The sequence below is a fragment of the Camellia sinensis genome, chromosome 8 (assembly GCF_055761805.1).
Source record: "Camellia sinensis isolate YWXY chromosome 8, ASM5576180v1, whole genome shotgun sequence".
Taxonomy (NCBI): domain Eukaryota; kingdom Viridiplantae; phylum Streptophyta; class Magnoliopsida; order Ericales; family Theaceae; genus Camellia; species Camellia sinensis.
Window position 1 is genome coordinate 169,796,642 of NC_138968.1, and position 25,270 is coordinate 169,821,911.

Consider the following 25,270-nt stretch of genomic DNA (forward strand, 5'->3'; position numbering starts at 1 on the left):
TATCTACAAACATAGTTCCAAATGTACAACCGAAAAACTTAAATCTTCAATCTGTAGACAAATATTCATATAGATAGTACACTACAAAGGAATCTAGAATCTGCTTGGCAACGGAGAAATAAAAGCAGACAGAGGGGAAGATAACAGTTATATTTATGGGTAGTCAAGATTCCATCATTTTTTTTATTTTATTTTTTTTAAGTAAAACTCAATGATAGCATAAAGATCCAAGAGTACTAATCCGACCACATATTTATGGGAAAATTGCAAAGCGTCCATAAAATGAGGATTGTATACTAACGATGATTGCTGAAAAGAGATATATCATACAAATTTAATAGAAATTCTGAGCTCGTTCTCTACCAAAACCACAACTGCACAGGTGCAAAGGAGAAAGAAAACTTTTGGCAGTTATTGAACTCGGCTCTTTGATGTCACATTTGACCAGTGAAGCCCCCACCTATATTCCGATTGACAAAAGATCAAATGACACTGATAGAACAACCTGCTCCCGACCGCAAAGATAAAGAATATGACATACCCCCAGTTATTGCTCAAGGAAGCTGCCACCACTCAACGAAACAAAACCAATGTTACAGATTATACACCAAGCTCCACTACCAACATACATCAGGAGACTGCAAAATTTACCAATAATTACATTTAGTAGTATGATTAGTCATTAAACAACCATTATAATTAGGAAATCAATAAATTATAGCTCATGCCCTACTGTATTCTGATTCATTATTGCGTACAGTGTTTAAAATTTTGAAAATCAAGTAGCAAAGTTGCTCCCACACATTGACATACCATGCCAAGTTGCTCAAGGACCTGAATGTCATTTTTCCCAGCTAAATGATTTCAGACGTTGAATAAGGTTCTCTTTCAAGGACTCGGGAATTTGAGAGACGAAATTTCTTTTTGCATCTGTAATCAACAACTTCCTGCATTAACAAAAGCAGTAAAATGATGAATGAGAGTTTCCAATTCATGAAAGATCAAAAATATAGAAATATGAAGATGAAAAACACAATAAATGGTAATGAACGAAGAATGATGATTGCTTAATTCAAAGTTCATCCCAGAGCAGTTATCTGGTACATAATTTCCTCTTTCTGGATGAGAATCCAGAGAGCCCCAAAAAATACTGTTCCAATAAAAATGCCCAGTATTGTAGAAGGCAGAAGAAAAAAATGGTGGCATGCATTTCATCATAAGAGAATGTCACACAACCTTAAGACTGTGTTTGGATCATGGATTTGGATAGGGATTTGAAAAGGGGAACGAAAAAGGTGGGCGAAATGTAGGTATATTTCATTCACATTTCACCCACCTTTTCCCTTTTTCTTTCCAAATCTCCACCCAAATCTATGATCCAAACGCAGCCTAAAGAGAAAAGTTAAATGAATTTGTAAACCATCTTCTTGTTATCAAGAAGTTGTTTTCTACACATGTTCTTTCCTTCATAGCTGAACACAGCCAAGGATCCTTCATATAATATTCCCCACAATCCAAACCATTACACAGCTTCAACAGTAGGACTTCAGTCCTGAATTTTGTCAACCCATCAGTACTCCTATGCTACATGGGCTTGGGTAGGTGCTTTGGGTGCAGTATTCATCTAATTCTCTGGTCTAGTGACATTGAGAGACGCCTAAATATTCATAATGCTTAATATTCTTCCTTAATGTGCAAAGATAACATAGTAAATATATTTAATATAGAAGAGCCTAAAGCATGAGAAATTCACTATTTTCAAGTAAACATGTCCCAAAAGTACTAACATAATAAGGGAGATTTATGTGCTTACTGAAAACATGTCCAACTAGACATATCAGACGTGTAACCCATACCCTTACCAAATATGGTGTTCAACATGAGAAATTCACACAATCTTGACTCTATGTAACATTGTGGTGCTCTTTCAAATAAGGCCCAAATTCAGTTTTGGTCTGAAAATGCTAGACATACTTCAAATAAAATTTTAATTCCCTCATAGGCAAGAGAGCAATTGTGGAAGCATAATGCTTCAACAATCTTAGGACAATATAAAGCCAGGGCATAAAAGATTATGTGGTGTAAAAGCTCAGTAGCATAAAAGATTATGTAACATTGTGGTGCTCTTTCAAATAAGGCCCAAATTCAGTTTTGGTCTGAAAATGCTAGACATACTTCAAATAAAATTTTAATTCCCTCATAGGCAACAGAGCAATTGTGGAAGCATAATGCTTCAACAATCTTAGGACAATATATAGCCAAGGCATAAAAGATTATGTGTGTAAAAGCTCAGTAGCATATTTAGATGCATAACACACCAACCAACTGAACGACAAAGATCACAAAACTCAATCAAGTGTTGTAAAGGGTGGACATTCTAGAAATTTGCATTGTAAAGCTCCAGAGAGGCAAATGACTGGAAACTTGAGACTATTCCAAGGAAATGAAAACGTTTTGGCCGTTTAAATGGAAAATAAACAAAATTGTGTTCCTTGTAGACAAACTCAAATACCTCTTGCATACAAATGTAAAATCTTAAGAAAACTTACTTTAATCCATTGTTAGTTGATGCCATATCGCCTGCTTCTTGTGAACACACCTTCTTTCTAGAACGCATGGAACTACAAACTTCCTCTGTCCAACCACATGACCGCAGACCTGCAGAAACTTCTTTCCCTAGACTGAGACATTCCAAAAGAGAGATGTTAAAACCTATGAGGGAAGAACTTAACAACACAACAAATATAAGCAACCCCTTCTAAGAACAATAAAATTTAAAAGCACAAAAAAGAGAATAAGGAACATCAAAGGAGATAATGGTTTGAAGACACGAGGATAAACAAGGGTAAAATAACACATTTCGGTGTAAAAGAGATGACAATATCATTTTTCCATCCATACAACTAGCGAATTACTAATGAAAAGGGAGTCAAGTGTTATGTGAATTAAAACATTGAGGGACTCAATGTATTTTCTCCAAACCTCAAGAGAAGTTAAACATATTTTCCAGTTCAATATGCGAATATATATTTATATATACACATTAATAACTATGTTTATCCATTAAAGAGCTCCCAAGGCAGGTATGCAACTCTTGTACACCAAAGTGTACCTTTATATCTACAGAAACATATAGATTATACAATTCATAAACAATACAGATGAACCAACAGCATGAGGGGGGGGGGGGGGGGGGGGGGGGGGGGGGGGTGGAGTTCAGTTGAGAACCCTTAAACTAACGAACAAAAAGTTCCACGCGTTCCACACCCTCAAACAACCTTGAATTTCTTTCCCTTCAGGAACCAATATACACGGTGAATTAAACCAGTAAAAGGAAAGAATAAGGACACATTTAAAACAGTAAATTATTTTCTTTTTTTTACATTAAAGGTATTAAAAAATCACTGTGATATGGTTGACATTTTCCTGACATTAGGAGTGTACAACCATTGTTAACTGACAAAACAACATTAATATTCCTTCACAGGTTACATTTTATAATGATTATACTAAAAAGATAACAAAGCAATCAACATGATTAAATAATAGTATAATACAATATGCATATTAGAAATTTCATGCACATGTAAAGAAAATGGTTACATCTCTCTCTCTCGGGAAGGTTTTAAGTGTGTGCCCAAAGCAAAAAAATTGTTGATTTTTACACAATTCAGAATAAAGAAAGTAGTCTCCGAGTAATTAGCCACAAAAGCCACACCCATAACTGCGTTGAATTCACACTACACTAAAAACAGAATCATGGGCTCATGAGTAACATATTTAACATTCCAACTTCAAAGCCTCCAGATAAAACACAAGTGACCCACCCTAAGAATAAAATGATGCAACACTCCAGTAGGTCATATTTGATGACTCCCAGCTGGAAAAACTACTTCAACAAAAAACTGTATTGAATGCAATCATGTTGATATAAGCAAGCATAAGCATATACCATCTAAATCAAATTCAAACATATAATAAGGGTAAATTCATATCCATTCATATCTCATCAAATAAAATTTCAGAAGCATACGAGACAAGGAACATACACTTCTTTGAATTCTTTAAGTTTTTCCTGAGAATGAATATCTTTGGCGAACAAAATGCATGAATCTCCATCCAGTGATTTTCTCTTTGACCCTGAGATTTTGGAGGGGCAGTGAACACCATTCTGCAATTCATGCCTATTGGCTCCTCTTTCTGTTGTCAACCCATTTCTTCCATGACTATTTTCAGGCATGCCTGCTTCTACAGACTTAACAGGTGCACTCTGGCTTTTACCATTCCCATTTGCTGAAGGAAATGCATGGCTGTTCTCACCATCAATTGCTTCAACTGCTTTACTTGTGGTAACACCATTTCCATTTACTGATGATGTATTCTTCTCACCCTTCTCCATAGAAATTGAGGGTTTCAGATCCCCACTCTTTCCGTTGGATTGACTTTTATTAACAATTTTTCCATTAACAGTTGCAGGAAACTTTTTAGTAGCAGAATTTCCAAAACCACTCAAGTTGTCCTGTGGACCAGAAAGCACTTTATTGACCTTAGATCTGGTCAAATTATCCTTTACAAAAGAATGATCAACAGTTTGTTTCGTAGACACTGCTTTTGTTGAATGAGCTACCTTTTGGCTTTTAGATGCATCACTACCATTGCACTCGTGAGATTTCACACCGTTCGAAGCCAATGCAGTGTTGGTAGGTACTGGCCTTTGTTTTGTACGAGAAAAGAAAAGGATGTAAACCTTCTCTGACAAAACTTCTTGCAGATTTGAAAGTTTAATGTAAGAATCATTACAGCAATACCAACGGCCCATCGCATCCTATAGGACATGGAAAACCAAACAAATAGTGTAGCTGCTCAGTCAAAATGTATATCAGTAAAACCTAATATTAAATGTAGCAAGATATGCTGAAAGAGGAAACATCAAAAGAGACCTTGATGTATGCATAATAGTGTCCAGAATCTGGCGAGAAGCCTGAATGCACAATGGTACCAAATAGGTTATACTCTGGATGTGGATCCTGCAGTTCAGCCCAAAAACAGAACAGTATGAAAAATAAATTGCCTTACACAACAGAACCAACACAGTGAATCACATATAAAAGAACAAAGTAGGTAAACCATGAGAATCTCCACAAGCAAGCAGTAAAATTTAGACCAAATTACAAGCAACAATGTCAGCACCGCATAGGACGTTTTAAATTGGAAATAACAGCATAGCTCCAAATATATTCTTTACTGTGTTGTTGTCATGCCATATCCTCATGTCCCAATGTTTTTCCAATCATAGAATTTGGGTTTTGATTAATATACTGATTCAGACATATTTTGGTTTACACTTCCATCCAGTGAGATGCTCTGGGTAAGTCAATGATTTTCACTTCAATGATGAATATTTAATAAGATCAAATCTGTTTATTCTGGTTTTGTTGATTATGATTAACATTAAATAGTCTAGCTTCCCTTGCAACTAGGTTTCAAAGAGTTTGTTTATCACGCAACATACTTGCATGTATATACAAAGGAATGTGTTAAATTCAGAATTAGTATTCACGTTTCTCACAATGAATAAATGCAATCCATCACTGAAATCAACATACTTTGCGTGTATTTACACCAAATATGTTAAATTTAGAATTAGTATTCATGTTTCTTACAATGAATAAATTCATGCAATCCATCACTAAAATCTATTCATATATGGTATAGGCTGAAAGAATTAAGTTGCCTCATCTGAATGCAGAACTTGTAGTTTTCTCTCACAAGATCTACAAGGTAATGATCCAATTTGTAAAATTTACTGGCGTTAAAATTGGTTTCTTTTAATTTTACTGTTATATATGTCAAACATATATTAATCAACCAAGTTTTATTGGAATTTACTTTTAAGATTCATATTCTATTACTTTGTGCTGTGAGATTACAACAATACATTAATTCAATCCTTGAATTCTAAATATGGATACTAGATGTAATAACCGTTACGTGATGTTTGTATAATCTCAAGTAATAATGGTTAAATCTTCAAAACATGAAAAACCTTGCTATTATTGAATCAAGCAATATATAATTTCTGCTCTACCAGTTTGTGAGCTTTGCCAACCACAAAGAGCTTGAATCTCCTAAAAATAAAAATAAAAAGCAAGATTACCGTTGTATTATTCCTAGCCAACAACAACGCGACACCCACACACATAGCGTGTGGGGTTCCAACTATTAATAAGAAATAAAAAGTGGACAGCTGGGCAGGAGGTAAGTGATGCAGGGCAGCATTAGGAAGCTAAGGTCAATGTTGTCTCCAAATGGGTCAATGGTGGCTGACGTAACGAGTATATATGTTTAGGGTTTAATAAGGACAAGATGAGGCTATCTTTACTTTTTTGTAATAAGGGATTTGAAAGTGCTAGAGTTGGCTTGTTTTGCACATGTAGAGTTGCATGGTTTCCTATGTGTAAAGTCCCTGGATTCTCAAACTTCCCAATATTTACAAATGTATAATTTCTTGTGTTAAACTAAATACCTCATAATCTTAAGACACCTCACTCTCAAATATGATGTTATTAGGCAACACCTCATTACCTACCACTTTTTGAAGCTCTAGTCAAATGTTTTTCATGTTGAATACCAAATAAGGACAAAGTTTAGCGGCAAACCGGGCTGTGGGAATCTCCTACTGCCTATGTACGTGTCAACATTTACACCCTCCATGTTTTCGCTCAACACGTGACATAACGCTATCCAATGGAATCCTACTTTCCATTAACTTCGCTGATAGAATTCTTCCATATGTACGAAACCATTATCCAACTTATATCCTACTTGCTACCATTATCTTTGTCGATTGTGTCTACCATCTTTGGTTTATCTAACTTAATAGTGCAAGTTTTATGGATACATATTTAGATGGAAAAGAAAAAAGTCTCCTAAATTAAAATATTTTTACTGATAAAGGTTTCCTAAATAAAACATTTAAGGGTGACGGAATGGAACTGTTGAAGAAGGTATAAATTTTAAATGATTTAAATGATTGTAACACGTTGCTTATTCGTTTGCTGCCACCTATTCAAGGCAGTCAGAATTCCTACATACCAAACAGCGGGAAATCTTTATCCACTAAATAATCATGCAAAAAGGTTCAAGCCGTAATTAAGCTGAAGAAAGACGACCTACGTAGCTATACAGCAACTCCCATTGCATGAACAGCTTTACGCACCTGGTTTGCTTTACACATGTAGCTCGAAAGCACTAGAACTTCCTCAAATGCAATCGCCTTGTCAATCTTCCCGCCATACATGCCCTCAAATCTCTATACAACCAGAACATAGAAAACCCATTACTAATAGCCATAAGTTAGAGTACGACTACTAGCAAAAATCATAACATTACATAAAACACAGATAGATAGCCTACCTTGAGTTGGATCACAAGGACATTAGGTGCTTGAAGTAAAGACATTTGCTTCCTTGCAGACACCAATTTCTTGCAACTAAACAATGCATAAATTTATTATAATCCAACCCATATACATTTTATCATTAGGAAAGAGATACAAAAATAGATAGTGAGAGAGAGAGAGAGAGAAAGAGAGAAAGTTGCTTACTTCTCACACTTGTATTTATTATTTCCATCCAAAACCTCAGCCTGAAAAAACTTCTGCAAAGATTCTTTGAGAGAACTGCTATGCGAAACATCAAGATTGATATCCATGATCTCATCGACCTTGTTCGACTCGGCACCACAAGATAGACACTTCACCTGACTCTGCAGCGCACCCCCGAAAATCTCCATAACCACCGTACTACCATTGAACCCTTCATTAGCACCGCCTTTGCGGCGCTGCTGCTGCTGCTGCAACTTCTTGAGGCGAAGACAAGCGTTATGGCAAGCATCAATCACATACCGAAGAAACTCATGAGCGTCCTCTTGGCGACCGCAACGGAAGTGATCAGCAAAAACTCTCAAACAATTGTTCATCTTGGAAGGCGTATCTAGGGTTAGATCAACCTTCAAAGACCTCGCAATTCGCTTCTCCAATATACAAAACGGACACTCCCGCTTTCTCTCCTGCTCCCCCGAATCACCTGTAAAAGCAAAACAAACCCAATTTAGAGAGAGAGAGAGAGAGAGAGAGAGAGAGAGAAATTTTGGGGGAAAAGAATGGAATTGAGAGAAATGAGAGAGGTACATACAGGAGGAGGAGTGGAGGAATTTGAGGCAGAAATTGGCGAGAGGAGGAGTGTAGGTGAGGCACTGAAGGACGCTGTTGAGATAGCAGGAGTTGCCGATATTTTTTAACCCTAGAGGAGGACCATTCTTGCGTTTGTGGTGGAGGAGGCTCGGCTGCCAGGTCATTTGCAAGGCCATTAACGACCTTCTTCCACTGGGGATTGTGAATTCGAAGCAGTAGCAGCATTGGAAGATGACAATCCCCGCCTCCACCACCAGGAGGAGGATCGCATCCTTTTCTTCCGTCCCCCTCTCCTTCTCTCTCTCTCTCTCTCTCTCTCTACAAATCTATGTGCTTTTGGTTTCTCTCTCTATATATGTATAGCTTGTCTAAATTTTCTTGGGAAAATTGGGGTGGGAAAGTGAGGAGGGGGGTGGTTTTAGGGTGGAGAAGTGATGGTGATGGTGGTGGGGGTGGGGGTTTTCTGGTGTTGAGATTTGGTGTTCATATATGTTGGGTTGATGAGGGCTGTAGAGATTTGGGTTTTATTATTACAATCTAAAAATGGGAAATGTAAAAAAGACCAATAGTGCAGTCCCAGTGGCAGTCCCCAAGTCCCACACCAACCAGATTTTTACACGGTTTTTAAATAATTTTTTTAATAAATTTAACACTTTTTGCTCTGTTGGGGTCTCGAAATAAGTTTTTTTTTAATAATTTTTTAATTTTTTATAAAAAATGTAAAAGAAAAAAATAACGAGTGACAATAACCTTTTAATTTTTTAAATAAAATATATAATTACCAAATGAATCCTGAATATTTATAATGAAAATGCTCAAAATAAGTTCTTATTAACGTAAAAAATGTATACAAATGTATTAAAATGAGTGAAAATATTTTAAAATATATAAAAATATATATTAAAATTATAAAGTTTGCCAAAAATTGTAGTGCCAAGACCCTTAATATAATACCCTCGTCGTCTCTTCTTTTAAAATTTGAGTATAAATGAAAGACCATAAAATTTAAGTGGAAGTTGATGTTCAAAAGTATTAAAAACACCAAGTTTGTTTGAACTATTTTCAAACAAAGTATAAAAATTTAACTAAAATATGAATAAAAAAATCATTAAAAATAAATGAAAACTCAAACAAAAATGCACGCAAATTTTTTTATCTATTTTTATAATTTTTTAAAAAAATTTAGCCAATTTATTTTACTTTTTAAATATAACTTTATTTTGGAAAATAGGTTAAAAATCTTTTTTTTTTTACTTTTTTTTAAAAAAATTAATAAAAAAATAAAGAATTGATGTGACTTTAAAAAATTAAAAAATTAAAAAGTTGATTTTTAACCTAATTGACAAAACAGGCTTTGAGTGCATCTAAAAAGTATAAATAAATAATTAAAACATTAAGAAAATTTACTAAAAATAAACGAAAAATTATTTAAACATAAATTTTAAAAAATCAAACCAAACAGACACATAATTTTTCTTTAAATATCTTTCAAACGTGTTCATGTGACATTTTCAATTCATTTTTTAAAAGGTAAATAACGAAAGAATCATATTAAGCCTCCGTTTGGGAAGTGGGTTGGCTTTTTGGCTTTTTGGCTTTTTGGCTTTTTTAGCCTGGGCTATTTTAGCCTGGTTTGGGAAGGGCTTTTTGGCTTTTTGACTTTTTTGGCTTTTTTTGTGAGAGAGGATTGTAATGATTAGGGGTTGGATTTGATGTTTTGTTTTTTGTGGCTAAAATAGCCTATTTTGTTTTTTGTGGCTATTTTAACCCCAAACCCACCCAAACCTTCTTGCCAAACATAGGCTAAGATGAAAGTTGAAGTCCTACGTCTCAGTTGACTAATAGGTAAGTCATTAAAGTGAAATTTGAATGCAAAATTAAAATATGAAAGGTATAATTTATACTTTTAATTTTTGAAGCTCAATTAATACATGTTATTTTTTAAAATTGTATTTTGAAAAACGACTTACAACCAAAATCTTTTTTTTTTTAGTGAAAATATAATTTTAATTACTTTGTTATAATTTTTTAAAATTTTGGGTTTTGATTTTAAAAAATTCAAAACAATTCATATCTTGAAATAATACTTGTAATAACTCAAGATTGTTAATAGCTCGTATAGTTTATTATTGGAGCTGTTATTGTTATAATTTAAGTTGAAGAAGAAAATGGTGTACTAATGGTGTCGGATGGCAGTTGTCAAATTTGACAAATGTTAAAACTTGTGTCAAATTTGATATAAACTTTGGCAATTGTCATATGTGCCAACTCATGCAAAACTTCCCTTTCTCCCATCAAAACAAATAATTTTTTGCAAAATCGTCATTTTTACAGAACCAAACAAAAAAATTGGTGTGTTCGAGACAACCGACCGGTCGACATCTAACCATTAGAGAATCATTGCTATAATTTTACTATTTTTTACTATTCATTGTCAAATTATAACAATGACAATACTATTATAACTTTTATCATTAAAAATGCTACCTTGTTTGGCATATACTAAAAAAAGCTAAAAAGTCAAAAAGTCATTATCTTATTTAAGTCACATCATCTTATTTGAGTCACATCACCTCTCTACCACATCACTTCAAACCCAACTCATACCCAACCCATATTTCATAAAAATTCAAAAAATATACTTATTTAGAACATCTCAAACCACCCCGAATCCCCAACTACAATTTTGTTAGGGTATTTATCTTGTGAGTAAGGTGAATATGAGTCTACTAAAAAAAAAGGGTAATTATGAACTGAACCCCAATTATATATAAGATTTAAATTTATATTTTGACCATGATTATATATATATATATATATATATATTTAATCCATTTACATTTATGATTTGTATTGAATGCTTTAAATACTGTCCAAAAAAATGCCAAAATAGTATGTGTCGTTTCGGGAAGTGAATTTTTTGATTTTTAAAAAAAAAATAAATAATATTAGAACTCATGAAAAATATATCATGAAATGTTTTATAAAGATTTTTCATCCTTTGATTAATACTTGATGTTTTTTTGTATGTATCATTTAATGGTGAAAAATTTTTTATAATTATTTTCATGATTTTTTTTATAATATCTAGCATTACTAAAAAAAATATTGACTGAGTAAGTGGATTCCTACTTTTTAACTTTTAAATTATTTTAACTAATTCCCAAATAGAATAAAGGTAATCACCTTTTGGGTCAAGACAGACTAAAAAATCTAAATTCTGAGAATTACTTCTCACATTCTCACCTTTATCTCATTCAAAAAATGTGTTATATATTAGTTACTTTTATAAATAAATTTGAGATTATGTAAATCCACAGATGATTTGTCTGACTTGGACAAGTAATAAATTTGAGATTGTGTTTTATACGGGCCAATCTAGCCGCTGAGTCAGAAAATTAAATTTATTAATTAAAATATTAGAAAAAATTATTAAAATATTTCATTCAAGTTCTTACGATTGATTTTGAATTAGTGTTATGGACAATATCAAAAGAAATATTGATACAAGTCTTAAAATAAATTATATAATGATAAATTATTTTTTTATACAAAATTTGATTAAAAATTCAATATAATAATAATAGTACGTCATCATTGGTATGTGATATCACCCAGTAATAGTAAATAAACACATAAGAAGTGAGCCTCATATGTCAAATGTAATCCAATAAATTTCATATCCTTATAGTAATTACTTATACTTGCGTGCCACTAATAATGACATTACCGTTACATTTAAAAGATTTCATAAAATTTTCATAAATAATATGGTTTATAATAATCTCTTAATTTTCAATCAAAATAACCATTATTATTTTCATAATTTTTAAAATATCATTGACATTTCACTTTAATAATATTCTTATAATTTTTTTATTTAAAATATTTTCTTTATGTTTACAAAATAAAAAAATAAAAAAATTTCAAAATCCAGGGGTCACCCTGGTCCCTCACTCCCTCTGCCGATAGGCCAATCCTCATCCCTGTTGAGCTGCATTGACCCATTAGTTGTAAAGTCACTCGGGTCGGAATGGGTCATTTTTCAGGCCCAATACAAGGCCTGAGTTGGAAAATTTTAAAAGCATTAAAAAAAATAAAAAATAAAATAAAAGACAGTTTATAATATTTTTATTTTATCATATTTGTTTTTAAATAATTAATATTTGACGTACATTTTTTCAAAAATAAATATGATAAAATTAAAATATTACGATTATTAAATCAATTTAAACTTTTTTATGAATGATATACATAAAAAAAATCCTGCAAAATGAACAACGAAATTTATAGTGGACCTACAAGCCCAAACATGATGTTTATCTTAGATTTAACTACTTAAATTTTTTTTAAAAAAATTAGATAGTTTTTACTGAATTAAGAGACAAATGTGAAAATATATGTTATTAATATTTTTTTTCTAACATAACTCACCTAGTTTGGTAAGTAAGTACTAAAAAATAAAATTTAAATCCAAATTTGATTCAGGTTAACTCAAAAAGTGCTTCAAAAGTTACATATAAAAAAATGTCTTTATAAGTTTTGTTGAATGTATATATTTTAATTTTTTAAAAATTACACATGTTTGGATTTTTTAACAGTCACAAAAAACTACCTGAACTTTTTTTGAAAGCAAAAATAAAATATTATTTGTCAAACGCATGAATATCTTTAAGAACAATACTATCCTCAAATCAAAAAAATAATAATCGGGCTCCTTTTTGATAAATTCTATTTGTAACTGTTTTATTCCATAAAACCCAAACTATTTCTGAATATTCCATTAGGTCCATTAATTGTAAAAGGACAAAATAACCCTCATCTGCCTCTCCCGCGTGTAATCGATTCTGCAAAACCCATTCTCATTCCAACTATTCAATCCACAATATTTCCAAAACAAAAACTGAATCCACGAAACCATATTCACATCGCCTCCAGTAACTCTAGATTCACATCGCCTCACCAATGTCGTCGTCGTCCACCGTCCATCGTCGACCCCAGATTCCACTTCATCTCACCGTTGTGAAGGTTCACATCGGAAGGAGGGTGCTTCGTTGTTCGAAAATTCCTGTCGTTGGATTGAGTTTATTTCATCCACTGAGTGTGGTCCATACCCACCCACCATGGGGAACAAAAGTAAGCAATACCATTCCACCTTCTGCTTTTCAATCATAATGTGATCACCGATGTATACATTTACATTGCCCTATAACTGTTATTGTTTTCAGATTTGAATTAGTAAATATAGATGTTTTCGGAATTGATTTTGTAAACATAGATGATGTGAACATTCACATTAATGTTCATTACTGGGTAAACTTACATTAGTAGACACTGATGTGAACATTCGCATCAGTGTATAATGATGTGAATGTTTACATTACTGTCACTGTTTATATTGTTGATTGTTGATGTCCATAGAATCCCCAAACTTCACTCAACAATGTGATGGAATATGATGTAAATATTCACATTGTGACCTCAATGTCAGACTTGTTTGTGTTGTTGGGTGTTGTTTGGTGTTGTTGGTTCCACCCTTTGATTTTCAGCAAATTATAACATAATATGATCACCTATGTAAACATTTACATTGCCCTGTAACTGTTGTTGTTTTCGGAATCGATTTTGTAAACATAGATGATGTGAACATTCACATTAGTGTTCATTACCGGGTAAACTTACATTAGTAGACACTGATGTGAACATTCACATCAGTGTATAATGATGTGAATGTTCACATTACTGTCACTATTGATATTGTTGATTGTTGATGTCTATAGATCCCCCAATCTTCACTCAACAATGTGATAGAATATGATGTAAATATTCACATTGTGACAACAATGTCAGACTTGTTTGTGTTGTTAGGTGTTGTTTGATGCTGTTGGTTCCACCCTTTGATTTTTAGCCAGTTATAACATAATATGATCACCCATGTAAACATTTACATTGCCCTATAACTGTTGTTGTTTTCGGAATTGATTTTGCAAACATAGATGATGTAAACATTCACATTACAATACTGGGTAAACTAACATTAGTATACACTGATGTGAACATTCACATCAGTGTATAATGATGTGAATGTTCACATTACTGTCACTGTTGATTGTTGAATGTTGTTTGGTGCTTTTGGTTCCATCATCTGTTTTTCAGGCAATTATATGTTCTTATTTGAACACCCAGGTCTTCCCCATAGATTTGATGGCAAGCGAAAGAGAGGGAAATCCCGTGCCAAAGCCAAACTTGATTAAACAGTTGTTCCTGAAGAAGTGAACATGAAAATTAACTACCGGTCAAATATAACTGGATTGGTCAAACTGTTAAAGGATACAAAATTTACAAGTGGTCAATTGAAGTGCCTTAGAAAAATACCGTTTTGACCCTTATTTGATTACTTGATCAGTAATGAAGTCAACCTCAACCACTGCATGAAATATAATGATGTCATTGTATGTATAGTGCAGACATTCAAGCCATCTAGTGGGAGGTTTTACATTGGGGATAAAAACATCCAGATTTTTAGAAGCGATGTATCACTGATTTTTGGGGTGGACTGCGGCACCAAGTCGATGGACCTCTCTTATGGTGCAAAACCAACAACCGACATCATACACCGAATGTGCAAGGATGTTAGTCGGTTAAGTGCTGCCAAAATACGAGAAATTCTAAGCGAAGCATTAAAGGGCACAAAGAAACAAGACAATGAAGAGGTTGCAAGATTAGTTTGCATGTATGCATGCGTCAAGCTATTCTTTTCTACGTCCAGAGAAACAATTGGATGGGCTTTCTATTCATACATGAACCCATTAGACAACATGATCGAGTATGACTGGGCTGAGAGCATCCGGGCAACCCTGATGGGTTCATTGGGCCAAAACTGTGGAAAACCAGGACGAGTCACCGGATGTGTGATGTTGTTAGTGGTAAATCGCATAAAACTTATTCTATGTTTAATATGAACATTTACTGTAACAACCCTCATACTGTTTACCGATTAATGACTGATTGATTACCGATAACCATTGATTACCGTTAAACTGAATTGATTATGACTGATGATTGAACTGATTAAAAGTACTGAACTGACTGACTGAAATTGGAAACCGAATTGATTGAGTATATGTTAGTTAAATTGCATTCTATCTGTTTGGCTGTATGATTATCTGTTCATGCTTATATACTTAAACTGCTTATTGAAGGCCTTATCGGCGGCCGAATCCGGAACCGATTAATGTTTTATGATCGTCATAATTGATGTGAGTTTATGGTGTATTTACCTGAAAACTGATTAGGTATGATTAAATTATATTAAAACAAGCTAATTAAAGAGTTGGACTTAATTACCGTTTTGCCCTTGAGTGGGCCACTACCTCTACACCTTGAGCTCACTATACTTGAGCCAAAAACATTTTCCTCAGCCTTCTTCTTGTTCTTGCCGACCTTGAGTGAGGGAGAGAGGGAGAGAATAGAATTGTTCTTGGGGGTTTGGCTTAGTCAACTTGAAGAATTGCTTGAAACTGAAGTGTATCTGCCTATTTGAGCTCCCTCACTTCTAATTTTACACCTAAGGTAGATCATTCATCATCTTAATGGTGTCCTTGAGTTGTTCTTGCATGATTCATGCTTCATTGTAGAACTAAGTCATGAATTGGTTCATTGTTGTTGAATTGAAGCTTAATTGTTGCATGCATGTACATATATTGAAGTTTTGAGGTTATAGTTCATAATACCTCACATGCATGTCCATCTTTTGGTCATACTCTATGAGTTCATCTTGTTTTTGAAGGTTTGAGCTCTTTTAAGACAGCATTAAAGCTTTGAAAATGATTTAAGATCATGCATGTTCATAATGTTCTTGAAATTGGTTTGAAATTGGGTTTGAATTAAACACCCTTGGGCTTTGACTTCTCAAATTGAGCTTTGAACTATGATATTCTACATGTTTGCAAGTGTTTTCTGGAAATTCAGCCCAAGAGGATCGATTTTGATGCATTTAAACTTGAGTTTGAGCTTGGAGGTGTAATCTGGGTTTTCCAGATTTCGCACTTCCGCTCGAGCGGGGTAAGTTCCGCTCGAGCGTGAAATCCGAGCATCCAGCATCTCTCTGCACTGCTTTACAGTCCGCTCGAGCGGAGGATCGGGCGCTCGAGCGGAGTCATGTCTCAAGCTCGAACGGGCATCGAGCGGAGATTTCACCCATCCAGTACTTTTACAGTACGCTCGAGTGGGAAAGTTTACGCTCGAGCGTGTACCTTTGTTTCATGACCGCTCGAGCGGGGAAACTTGCGCTCGAGCGGGACTCTGTTTTTCTGAAAATGTTTTAAATGTGCATCTTTGCATCCTCATCCCATTCTAGGCGTTCTTAGGCCTAGTTTAAGACATCTTGTTGAGGATATAGATGTAGAACACGCCGAGGCATTAGGGATTAAGTTGTTAATCTTTCCCAACTGTGTAGCTTAGTGTGTGTTCAATCTGTTAACTGTGTAGGGCTGGCGACTGGGGAGACACGCTCTAGCATACTGTAGCCCAAACTCTGTGAGTAACGATTGTGTAAAGATATGTTCACAAATGATTACCTTCTGAACAACTGAACTGTACTGTTTTCTGAACTGATTACTGTTAACTGAATGAATGTATGTCCTATATTCTTAACTGTATTGTGGCATCCTTAGCACCTACTGTTTACTGTTACTGTGACAGAAATCTCTGTCGGTTCCCTTGTTCGAACCACTACTGTTTACTGACTGATGGCCATCAATACTGTTCGGTCTTTAAGACCTACTGTTTACTGCTATGCTAATGGATGTACCACATATGATTGAATAACTGTTCTGACTGAAATACTGATTTAATGGACTGTTTTCATTACTGTAAGGACATTTCATTCATAACCCCTTTACGCATTATGTTATTCACTGGGCTTTAGCTCACTGTTTATATATATATGTAGGTGCTCAGCCACCAGATCGGAGCTAGGAGCGTGGGTTAGACTCCAGTTTTGTCAAGTCAGCCTTTGTGCCTCACTGCGAGGTTCCGAGTTGCCATGCTATGGCTTTGGGGTGTCTTGTTTTTCCCCCCCTTCTGTACCGTCTACTGTTCTGTATAGACTGAATGTTAACTGAATATTAACTGAATGTTTACTGTACTGTTATCAAGGGATTAGGTCCCTGTACTGTGTGACTGTAAATTTTGTATAGGCTGTACTGTTTGTATATGTGGTTTGTATATGTGAATGCATGAAAAATCTTTTTGGCATACAGACTGACACAGCTCAATGGACATTATTCATTTACTGTATTGGCTTCCACCAGGCCCTGTACTCTGTTTTACTGTACTACTGTTCTGCAGGCCTTTGGTAATCTCGGATTACTGGCCGGTTACGGTGCTAAACCCATAGGGCCGGGTTTGGATCGTGACAGAGTGGTATCAGAGCGATAGTTAACCACGAGTTATACCGCACACACGTGTCCAAATGAGCTATAGGGGTGTCCTAGAAAAGTGATTAGGGCATTTCATGAACTGGAAAAGTGTGTGGCTATGTTATGACTGAAGACATGTTGATATGATAACTGTCTAAATATGCAACTATTTATGTTACAATCGCTATAACTATTATAACTGCTTATAGTGAAATAGACAATGCAAATGAACCTGAATCCTCATCTACTGAGGCAAGAATGGAAAGAATGGAAAGAATGATGGAACTGATAACTGCTAGACTTGAACAACAACAGAACCAACAACCCCCACCTCCTCCTCCTCCTCCGGTACAGCCGGAACCTAATGCGAATGTGAATGATGGGGATATTATTGCTCTCACCCATAAATTCAGCAAGATGAAACCGCCATCCTTTCAGGGAGGTCTCGAACCGTTAAAAGCTGAAGCGTGGGTTCTTGAGACAGAGAAATTATTTGAGGTGTTCCCGTGCTCTGAAGCACACAAGGTACTGTTAGCCACCTTCACTCTGCAGGAAGAAGCTAGAAGGTGGTGGATGCTTATTCGTAATGAAAATACTGTTATGACCTGGGCTCAGTTCAAGGAGTCCTTCTTTGAAAAGTACTTCCCTCAGTGTGTCAGGGATAGAAAAGTGACTGAATTTGAACAGCTGAAGCAGGGCACGATGTCCGTTGCGGAATATGAAACAAAATTTACTGAACTTGCCAGATATGCACCACACATGGTGGACACCGACTACAAGAAGGCCAGAAAATTTGAGGGTGGCCTTAATGTTGCAATACTTGACCGAATAAATGTTTTGAAACTACCGACTTTTGTGGGTGTTCTCGACCGGGCATTGATGGCCGAGTCAAACATTGAAGCACTGAAAACTAAAACACCAACGTCGGAATGGCGTAGTAAGAGGCAGGGTTTTAAATTCAAGAAAGGCAAGCACAACCCAGCCAACAAGAAACAGAATACGGGGTCGACAACTAGCCCCAATCAAGGGAGTGGGTTCATACCACCCTGTTCTGAGTGTGGCAAGAAGCACAAAGGGGTCTGCTACAAAATATCTGGAGCCTGTTATAGGTGTGGCAAGGTGGGTCACATGGTTAAAGACTGCCCCTCTGCTCCACAAGCCAGTAGTAAAGCTGCACCAAGCGCAGCAGCATCAACTGTAGCACCAAAGCCTAACCCCAGAGCTACCGGGAAAGAGCCCATGAGGCAGGGCCGAGTGTTCGCCCTAGTACCGAGAGACGTACAAAATACTGAAACCGTTGTGTCAGGTATCCTCTCTATTTGTGCACAAAATGCATATGTATTAATTGATTCGGGGTCTACGCATTCTTATGTATCGCATGCTTTCTCACGGAAATTGAATAGACCCTTAGAACCCATGAACTATCTGTTAGCCGTATCATCACCTGTAGGAGGATCCATGACATGTGCTTATATGTACCCCGCATGTGAAATCATTGTTGGGGATATGCATCTGTTTATTGATTTACTACCATTGAACATTGATCATTTTGATGTAATATTGGGGATGGATTGGTTACAAAAATATCATGCCACTATTGATTGTGTGACCAAGCAAGTTGTTTTCCATCCACCTGGTTTGCCTGAATTCGTGTTTAATGGGAGTGGAGTAGTACCTCCCCCATATCTGATTTCATCTGTGAAAGCTGTAAAATTGATTAGAAAGGGATGTAAGGGATATCTGTGTTCTGTACTGACTGTATCTACTGATGATAATGCTAATGTGAACTGTATTCCTATAGTCAGAGAATTCCCAGATGTCTTTCCAGATAATTTGCCAGGAGATTTGATTGACAGGGAGATTGAGTTTACTGTTGATGTGGTTCCCGGAACACAGCCGGTTTCTAAAGCTCCGTACCGAATGGCTCCAACTGAATTGAAAGAACTGAAAGTGCAACTGCAAGAACTGTTAGACAAAAAGTTCATCAGACCCAGTACCTCACCATGGGGTGCGCCTGTTTTGTTTGTAAAGAATAAAGACGGCTCACTGAGACTATGCATTGACTATCGTGAACTGAATAAGGTAACTGTAAAGAATAAATACCCATTACCGCGTATTGATGACCTGTTTGATCAATTACAGGGTGCTAAAGTATTTTCGAAGATTGATCTCAGATCCGGATACCATCAGTTGAAAGTTAAATCAGATGACATTGATAAAACTGCTTTTAGAACGAGGTATGGACATTACGAATTTTTAGTTATGCCTTTTGGAGTCACGAACGCACCAGCTGCATTTATGGACCTCATGAACAGAATTTTTAAACCATACCTTGACAATTTTATTGTTGTATTTATTGATGACATATTGATTTACTCCAAGAATATAGAAGAACATGAACATCATCTGAGACTTGCCCTACAAACCTTAAGAGAACAGAAACTGTATGCTAAACTGTCTAAATGTGAATTTTGGCTTGACCATGTTATGTTTTTGGGGCATGTTGTTAGCAAAGATGGAATTTCTGTTGATCCGCAGAAAATTGAAGCTGTAGTGAACTGGCCTAGACCGACAAACGTGACTGAAGTCCGAAGCTTTTTGGGTTTGGCTGGATATTACAGAAGATTTGTCAAAGATTTCTCCAAGATTGCTTTACCGTTGACTCAACTGACTCAGAAGGGGATATCATTTGACTGGACTGATCAAAGAGAATCTGCTTTTCAGGAGTTGAAAACTCGATTAGTAACTGCACCTGTTCTGACTTTACCTTCAGGTACGGATGGTTATACTGTATTTAGTGATGCTTCTCATAAGGGTTTGGGATGTGTTTTAATGCAGAATGGGAAAGTTATTGCTTATGCTTCCCGACAGCTGAGACCGCATGAAAAGAACTACCCGACCCATGATCTGGAACTTGCTGCAGTAGTATTTGCACTGAAAATCTGGCGTCACTATCTGTACGGGGTGACATGTGAAGTATATACCGACCACAAGAGTTTGAAATATTTCTTCACACAGAAAGAACTGAACATGAGACAGCGGAGATGGCTAGAACTGATTAAAGACTATGACCTGCAGATTTTGTACCATCCGGGAAAAGCCAATACCGTTGCCGATGCATTGAGTCGGAAATCAATTGGAAACGTAGCATGTTTGCTTACCGGACAGAAAGAGTTGCTTTGTGACCTTGAAAAATCTGAAATTGAAATTGTTTTGAGAGAACAAGGTGGAACCTTAGCTGCTATTTCTGCTCAACCGGCACTGATTGAAGAAATTAAAAAGAAACAGTAACAGGATAACTTCTTGAAGAAGATCATCGAAGAAAGAGAATCTAAACCGAGACCGGGATTCAAATTTGAGAACAATGTACTGAAATTTCATGAAAGACTGTGTGTACCAAATGATACTGAACTGAAAAGGAGAGTTCTGCAAGAGGGCCACAATTCGAAATTGTCTATCCACCCGGGGAATACGAAAATGTATCAAGACCTGAAACAGAATTTCTGGTGGCCAGGAATGAAGAAAGAAATCGCCGATTTTGTATCCAAATGTCTTCATTGCCAACAGGTCAAAGCTGAACATCAACGACCTGCCGGACTATTGCAACCCTTACCCATACCAGAGTGGAAATGGGAGCATATCACGATGGATTTCATCGTTGGGTTACCTCGCTCCAGAAAAGGTATGGATTCAATTTGGGTTATTGTTGATAGACTAACCAAATCTGCTCACTTCTTACCTGTCAAAACAATTTATAATGCGGACAAATTGGCTGTTATCTATATTGATGAAATTATGAGACTGCATGGAGTGCCTGTGTCTATTGTTTCTGACAGGGATTCGAAGTTTACATCGAGGTTTTGGCAAAGCCTACAGACTGCACTGGGTACCGAACTGAGGCTGAGTAGTGCCTATCATCCTCAGACAGATGGACAGTCAGAAAGGACCATCCAAACTCTGGAGGATTTACTGAGAATGTGTGTCCTTGATTTTCAGGGAGACTGGGAAAGTCATCTGCCATTAGTTGAATTCGCCTACAACAACAGCTACCATTCGAGTATTGGTATGGCGCCTTTCGAGGCATTGTATGGCAGAAAATGTAGATCTCCGATTTGCTGGGCAGAAGTTGGAGATGGGCCTTTGCTTGGGCCCGAGATTGTTTATGAAACAACTGAGAAAGTAAAACTGATACAACAAAGATTGAAAACTGCACAGAGCAGACAGAAGAGTTATGCTGACGTCAGAAGACGAGACAGAGAGTATGAAGTGGGTGATCACGTATTTGTAAAAGTGACACCGATGAAAGGCCAGACTCGTTTTAGAGTCAAAGGCAAGTTAGCACCGAGATACGTCGGACCATATGAGATTATTGAGAAAATCAATCCGGTTGCGTATCAAGTCGCGCTCCCTCCTGAAATGGAGTATATGCATAATGTTTTCCACATTTCGATGTTAAGAGATTATCTCCGGGATCCCTTCCATGTGATAGAGCCTACCCACGTAGTGTTGAGTGATGACTACACTTACGAGGAACGGCCTATACAGATTGTAAACAGACGGATCAAGAAATTGAGGAACAAAGAGATCCCGCTAGTGAAAGTCGACTAGCAGAACCATGGTGGCATGTATGCCACTTGGGAAAGGGAAGATGACATGGCTAAAAGATATCCTGAACTATTTCCACTGAACCCTGTTTTCTTCCAGAATGAAGGTAACTCGAGTTTAGAGGACTAAACTCTTTATAAGGAGGAGAGACTGTAACAACCCTCATACTGTTTACCGATTAATGACTGATTGATTACCGATAACCATCGATTACCATTAAACTGAATTGATTATGACTGATGATTGAACTGATTAAAAGTACTGAACTGACTGACTGAAATTGGAAACCGAATTGATTGAGTATATGTTAGTTAAATTGCATTCTATCTGTTTGGCTGTATGATTATCTGTTCATGCTTATATACTTAAACTGCTTATTGAAGGCCTTATCGGCGGCCGAATCCGGAACCGATTAATGTTTTATGATCGTCATAATTAATGTGAGTTTATGGTGTATTTACCTGAAAACTGATTAGGTATGATTAAATTAGATTAAAACAAGCTAATTAAAGAGTTGGACTTAATTACCGTTTTGCCCTTGAGTGGGCCACTACCTCTACACCTTGAGCTCACTATACTTGAGCCAAAAACATTTTCCTCAGCCTTCTTCTTGTTCTTGTTGACCTTGAGTGAGGGAGAGAGGGAGAGAATAGAATTGTTCTTGGGGGTTTGGCTTAGTCAACTTGAAGAATTGCTTGAAACTGAAGTGTATCTGCCTATTTGAGCTCCCTCACTTCTAATTCTACACCTAAGGTAGATCATTCATCATCTTAATGGTGTCCTTGAGTTGTTCTTGCATGATTCATGCTTCATTGTAGAACTAAGTCATGAATTGGTTCATTGTTGTTGAATTGAAGCTTAATTGTTGCATGCATGTACATATATTGAAGTTTTGAGGTTGTAGTTCATAATACCTCACATGCATGTCCATCTTTTGGTCATACTCTATGAGTTCATCTTGTTTTTGAAGGTTTGAGCTCTTTTAAGACAGCATTAAAGCTTTGAAAATGATTTAAGATCATGCATGTTCATAATGTTCTTGAAATTGGTTTGAAATTGGGTTTGAATTAAACACCCTTGGGCTTTGACTTCTCAAATTGAGCTTTGAACTATGATATTCTACATGTTTGCAAGTGTTTTCTGGAAATTCAGCCCAAGAGGATCGGTTTTGATGCATTTAAACTTGAGTTTGAGCTTGGAGGTGCAATCTGGGTTTTCCAGATTTCGCACTTCCGCTCGAGCGGGGTAAGTTCCGCTCGAGCGTGAAATCCGAGCATCCAGCATCTTTCTGCACTGCTTTACAGTCCGCTCGAGCGGAGGATCGAGCGCTCGAGCGGAGTCATGTCTCAAGCTCGAACGGGCGTCAAGCGGAGATTTCACCCATCCAGTACTTTTACAGTACGCTCGAGCGGGAAAGTTTACGCTCGAGCGTGTACCTTTGTTTCATGACCGCTCGAGCGGGGAAACTTGCGCTCGAGCGGGACTCTGTTTTTCTGAAAATGTTTTAAATGTGCATCTTTGCATCATCATCCCATTCTAGGCGTTCTTAGGCCTAGTTTAAGACATCTTGTTGAGGATATAGATGTAGAACACGCTGAGGCATTAGGGATTAAGTTGTTAATCTTTCCCAACTGTGTAGCTTAGTGTGTGTTCAATCTGTTAACTGTGTAGGGCTGGCGACTGGGGAGACACGCTCTAGCATACTGTAGCCCAAACTCTGTGAGTAACGATTGTGTAAAGATATGTTCACAAATGATTACCTTCTGAACAACTGAACTGTACTGTTTTCTGAACTGATTACTGTTAACTGAATGAATGTATGTCCTATATTCTTAACTGTATTGTGGCATCCTTAGCACCTACTGTTTACTGTTACTGTGACAGAAATCTCTGTCGGTTCCCTTGTTCGAACCACTACTGTTTACTGACTGATGGCCATCAATACTGTTCGGTCTTTAAGACCTACTGTTTACTGCTATGCTAATGGATGTACCACATATGATTGAATAACTGTTCTGACTGAAATACTGATTTAATGGACTGTTTTCATTACTGTAAGGACATTTCATTCATAACCCCTTTACGCATTATGTTATTCACTGGGCTTTAACTCACTGTTTATATATATATGTAGGTGCTCAGCCACCAGATCGGAGCTAGGAGCGTGGGTTAGACTCCAGTTTTGTCAAGTCAGCCTTTGTGCCTCACTGCGAGGTTCCGAGTTGCCATGCTATGGCTTTGGGGTGTCTTGTTTTTCCCCCCCTTCTGTACCGTCTACTGTTCTGTATAGACTGAATGTTAACTGAATGTTAACTGAATGTTTACTGTACTGTTATCAAGGGATTAGGTCCCTGTACTGTGTGACTGTAAATTTTGTATAGGCTGTGCTGTTTGTATATGTGGTTTGTATATGTGAATGCATGAAAAATCTTTTTGGCATACAGACTGACACAGCTCAATGGACATTATTCATTTACTGTATTGGCTTCCGCCAGGCCCTGTACTCTGTTTTACTGTACTACTGTTCTGCAGGCCTTTGGTAATCTCGGATTACTGGCCGGTTACGATGCTAAACCCATAGGGTCGGGTTTGGGTCGTGACATTTACGGAGTCTGTCCACTCTGATGTGAATGTTCACATTGCTGGGCAATGGTGTGGAAGTTCACATTAGTGATGTAAACATTCACATTACTGTTCAGTAATGCACAAACACACATTAGTAGACGCTGGTGTAAACATTCACATCAGTGTAGATTGATGTGATGTTAGCACCAAAACAAATGTGGAACATTCACATTACTGATGTGAATGTTCACATTACTAAGCAATGGTGTGGAAGTTGACATCAGTGATGTAAACATTCACATTACTGTTCAGTAATGTACAAACACACATTAATAGACACTGGTGTAAACATTCACATCAGTGTAGATTGATGTGATGGTAGCACCAAAACAAATTTGGAACATTCACATTACTGATGTGAACATTTACATTACTATGCAATGGTGTGGAAGTTGACATCAATAATGTGAACATTCACATTCCT

General features: G+C 36.4%; 1 protein-coding gene across 1 annotated transcript; it reads right to left on the reverse strand.

The window, feature by feature from the left end:
- Window positions 1-152: 152 nt before the first annotated feature.
- On the reverse strand, window positions 153-8,800 carry LOC114292427 (ubiquitin carboxyl-terminal hydrolase 25). The gene is made up of 9 exons (XM_082884777.1): window positions 8,196-8,800; window positions 7,607-8,087; window positions 7,417-7,492; window positions 7,220-7,312; window positions 4,941-5,027; window positions 4,050-4,825; window positions 2,550-2,681; window positions 814-947; window positions 153-638 (listed from the first exon to the last, which is right to left on the reverse strand). Exons 1-8 carry the CDS (start codon window positions 8,368-8,370, stop codon window positions 842-844), a joined length of 1,926 nt encoding a protein of 641 aa, XP_082740903.1. The 5' UTR covers window positions 8,371-8,800; the 3' UTR covers window positions 153-638; window positions 814-841.
- Between the last annotated feature and the right edge of the window lie 16,470 nt (window positions 8,801-25,270).

Excerpts from the sequence above, each read along its gene's own strand:
- LOC114292427 (XM_082884777.1), bottom strand. The coding sequence starts at position 8,370 with ATGGCCTTGCAAATGACCTGGCAGCCGAGCCTCCTCCACCACAAACGC. Across the intron at positions 5,028-7,219 it reads ACATGTGTAAAGCAAACCAG|GATCCACATCCAGAGTATAA; the intron begins GTGCGTAAAGCT and ends GCTGAACTGCAG. Across the intron at positions 948-2,549 it reads TCAACTAACAATGGATTAAA|GAAGTTGTTGATTACAGATG; the intron begins GTAAGTTTTCTT and ends TTGTTAATGCAG.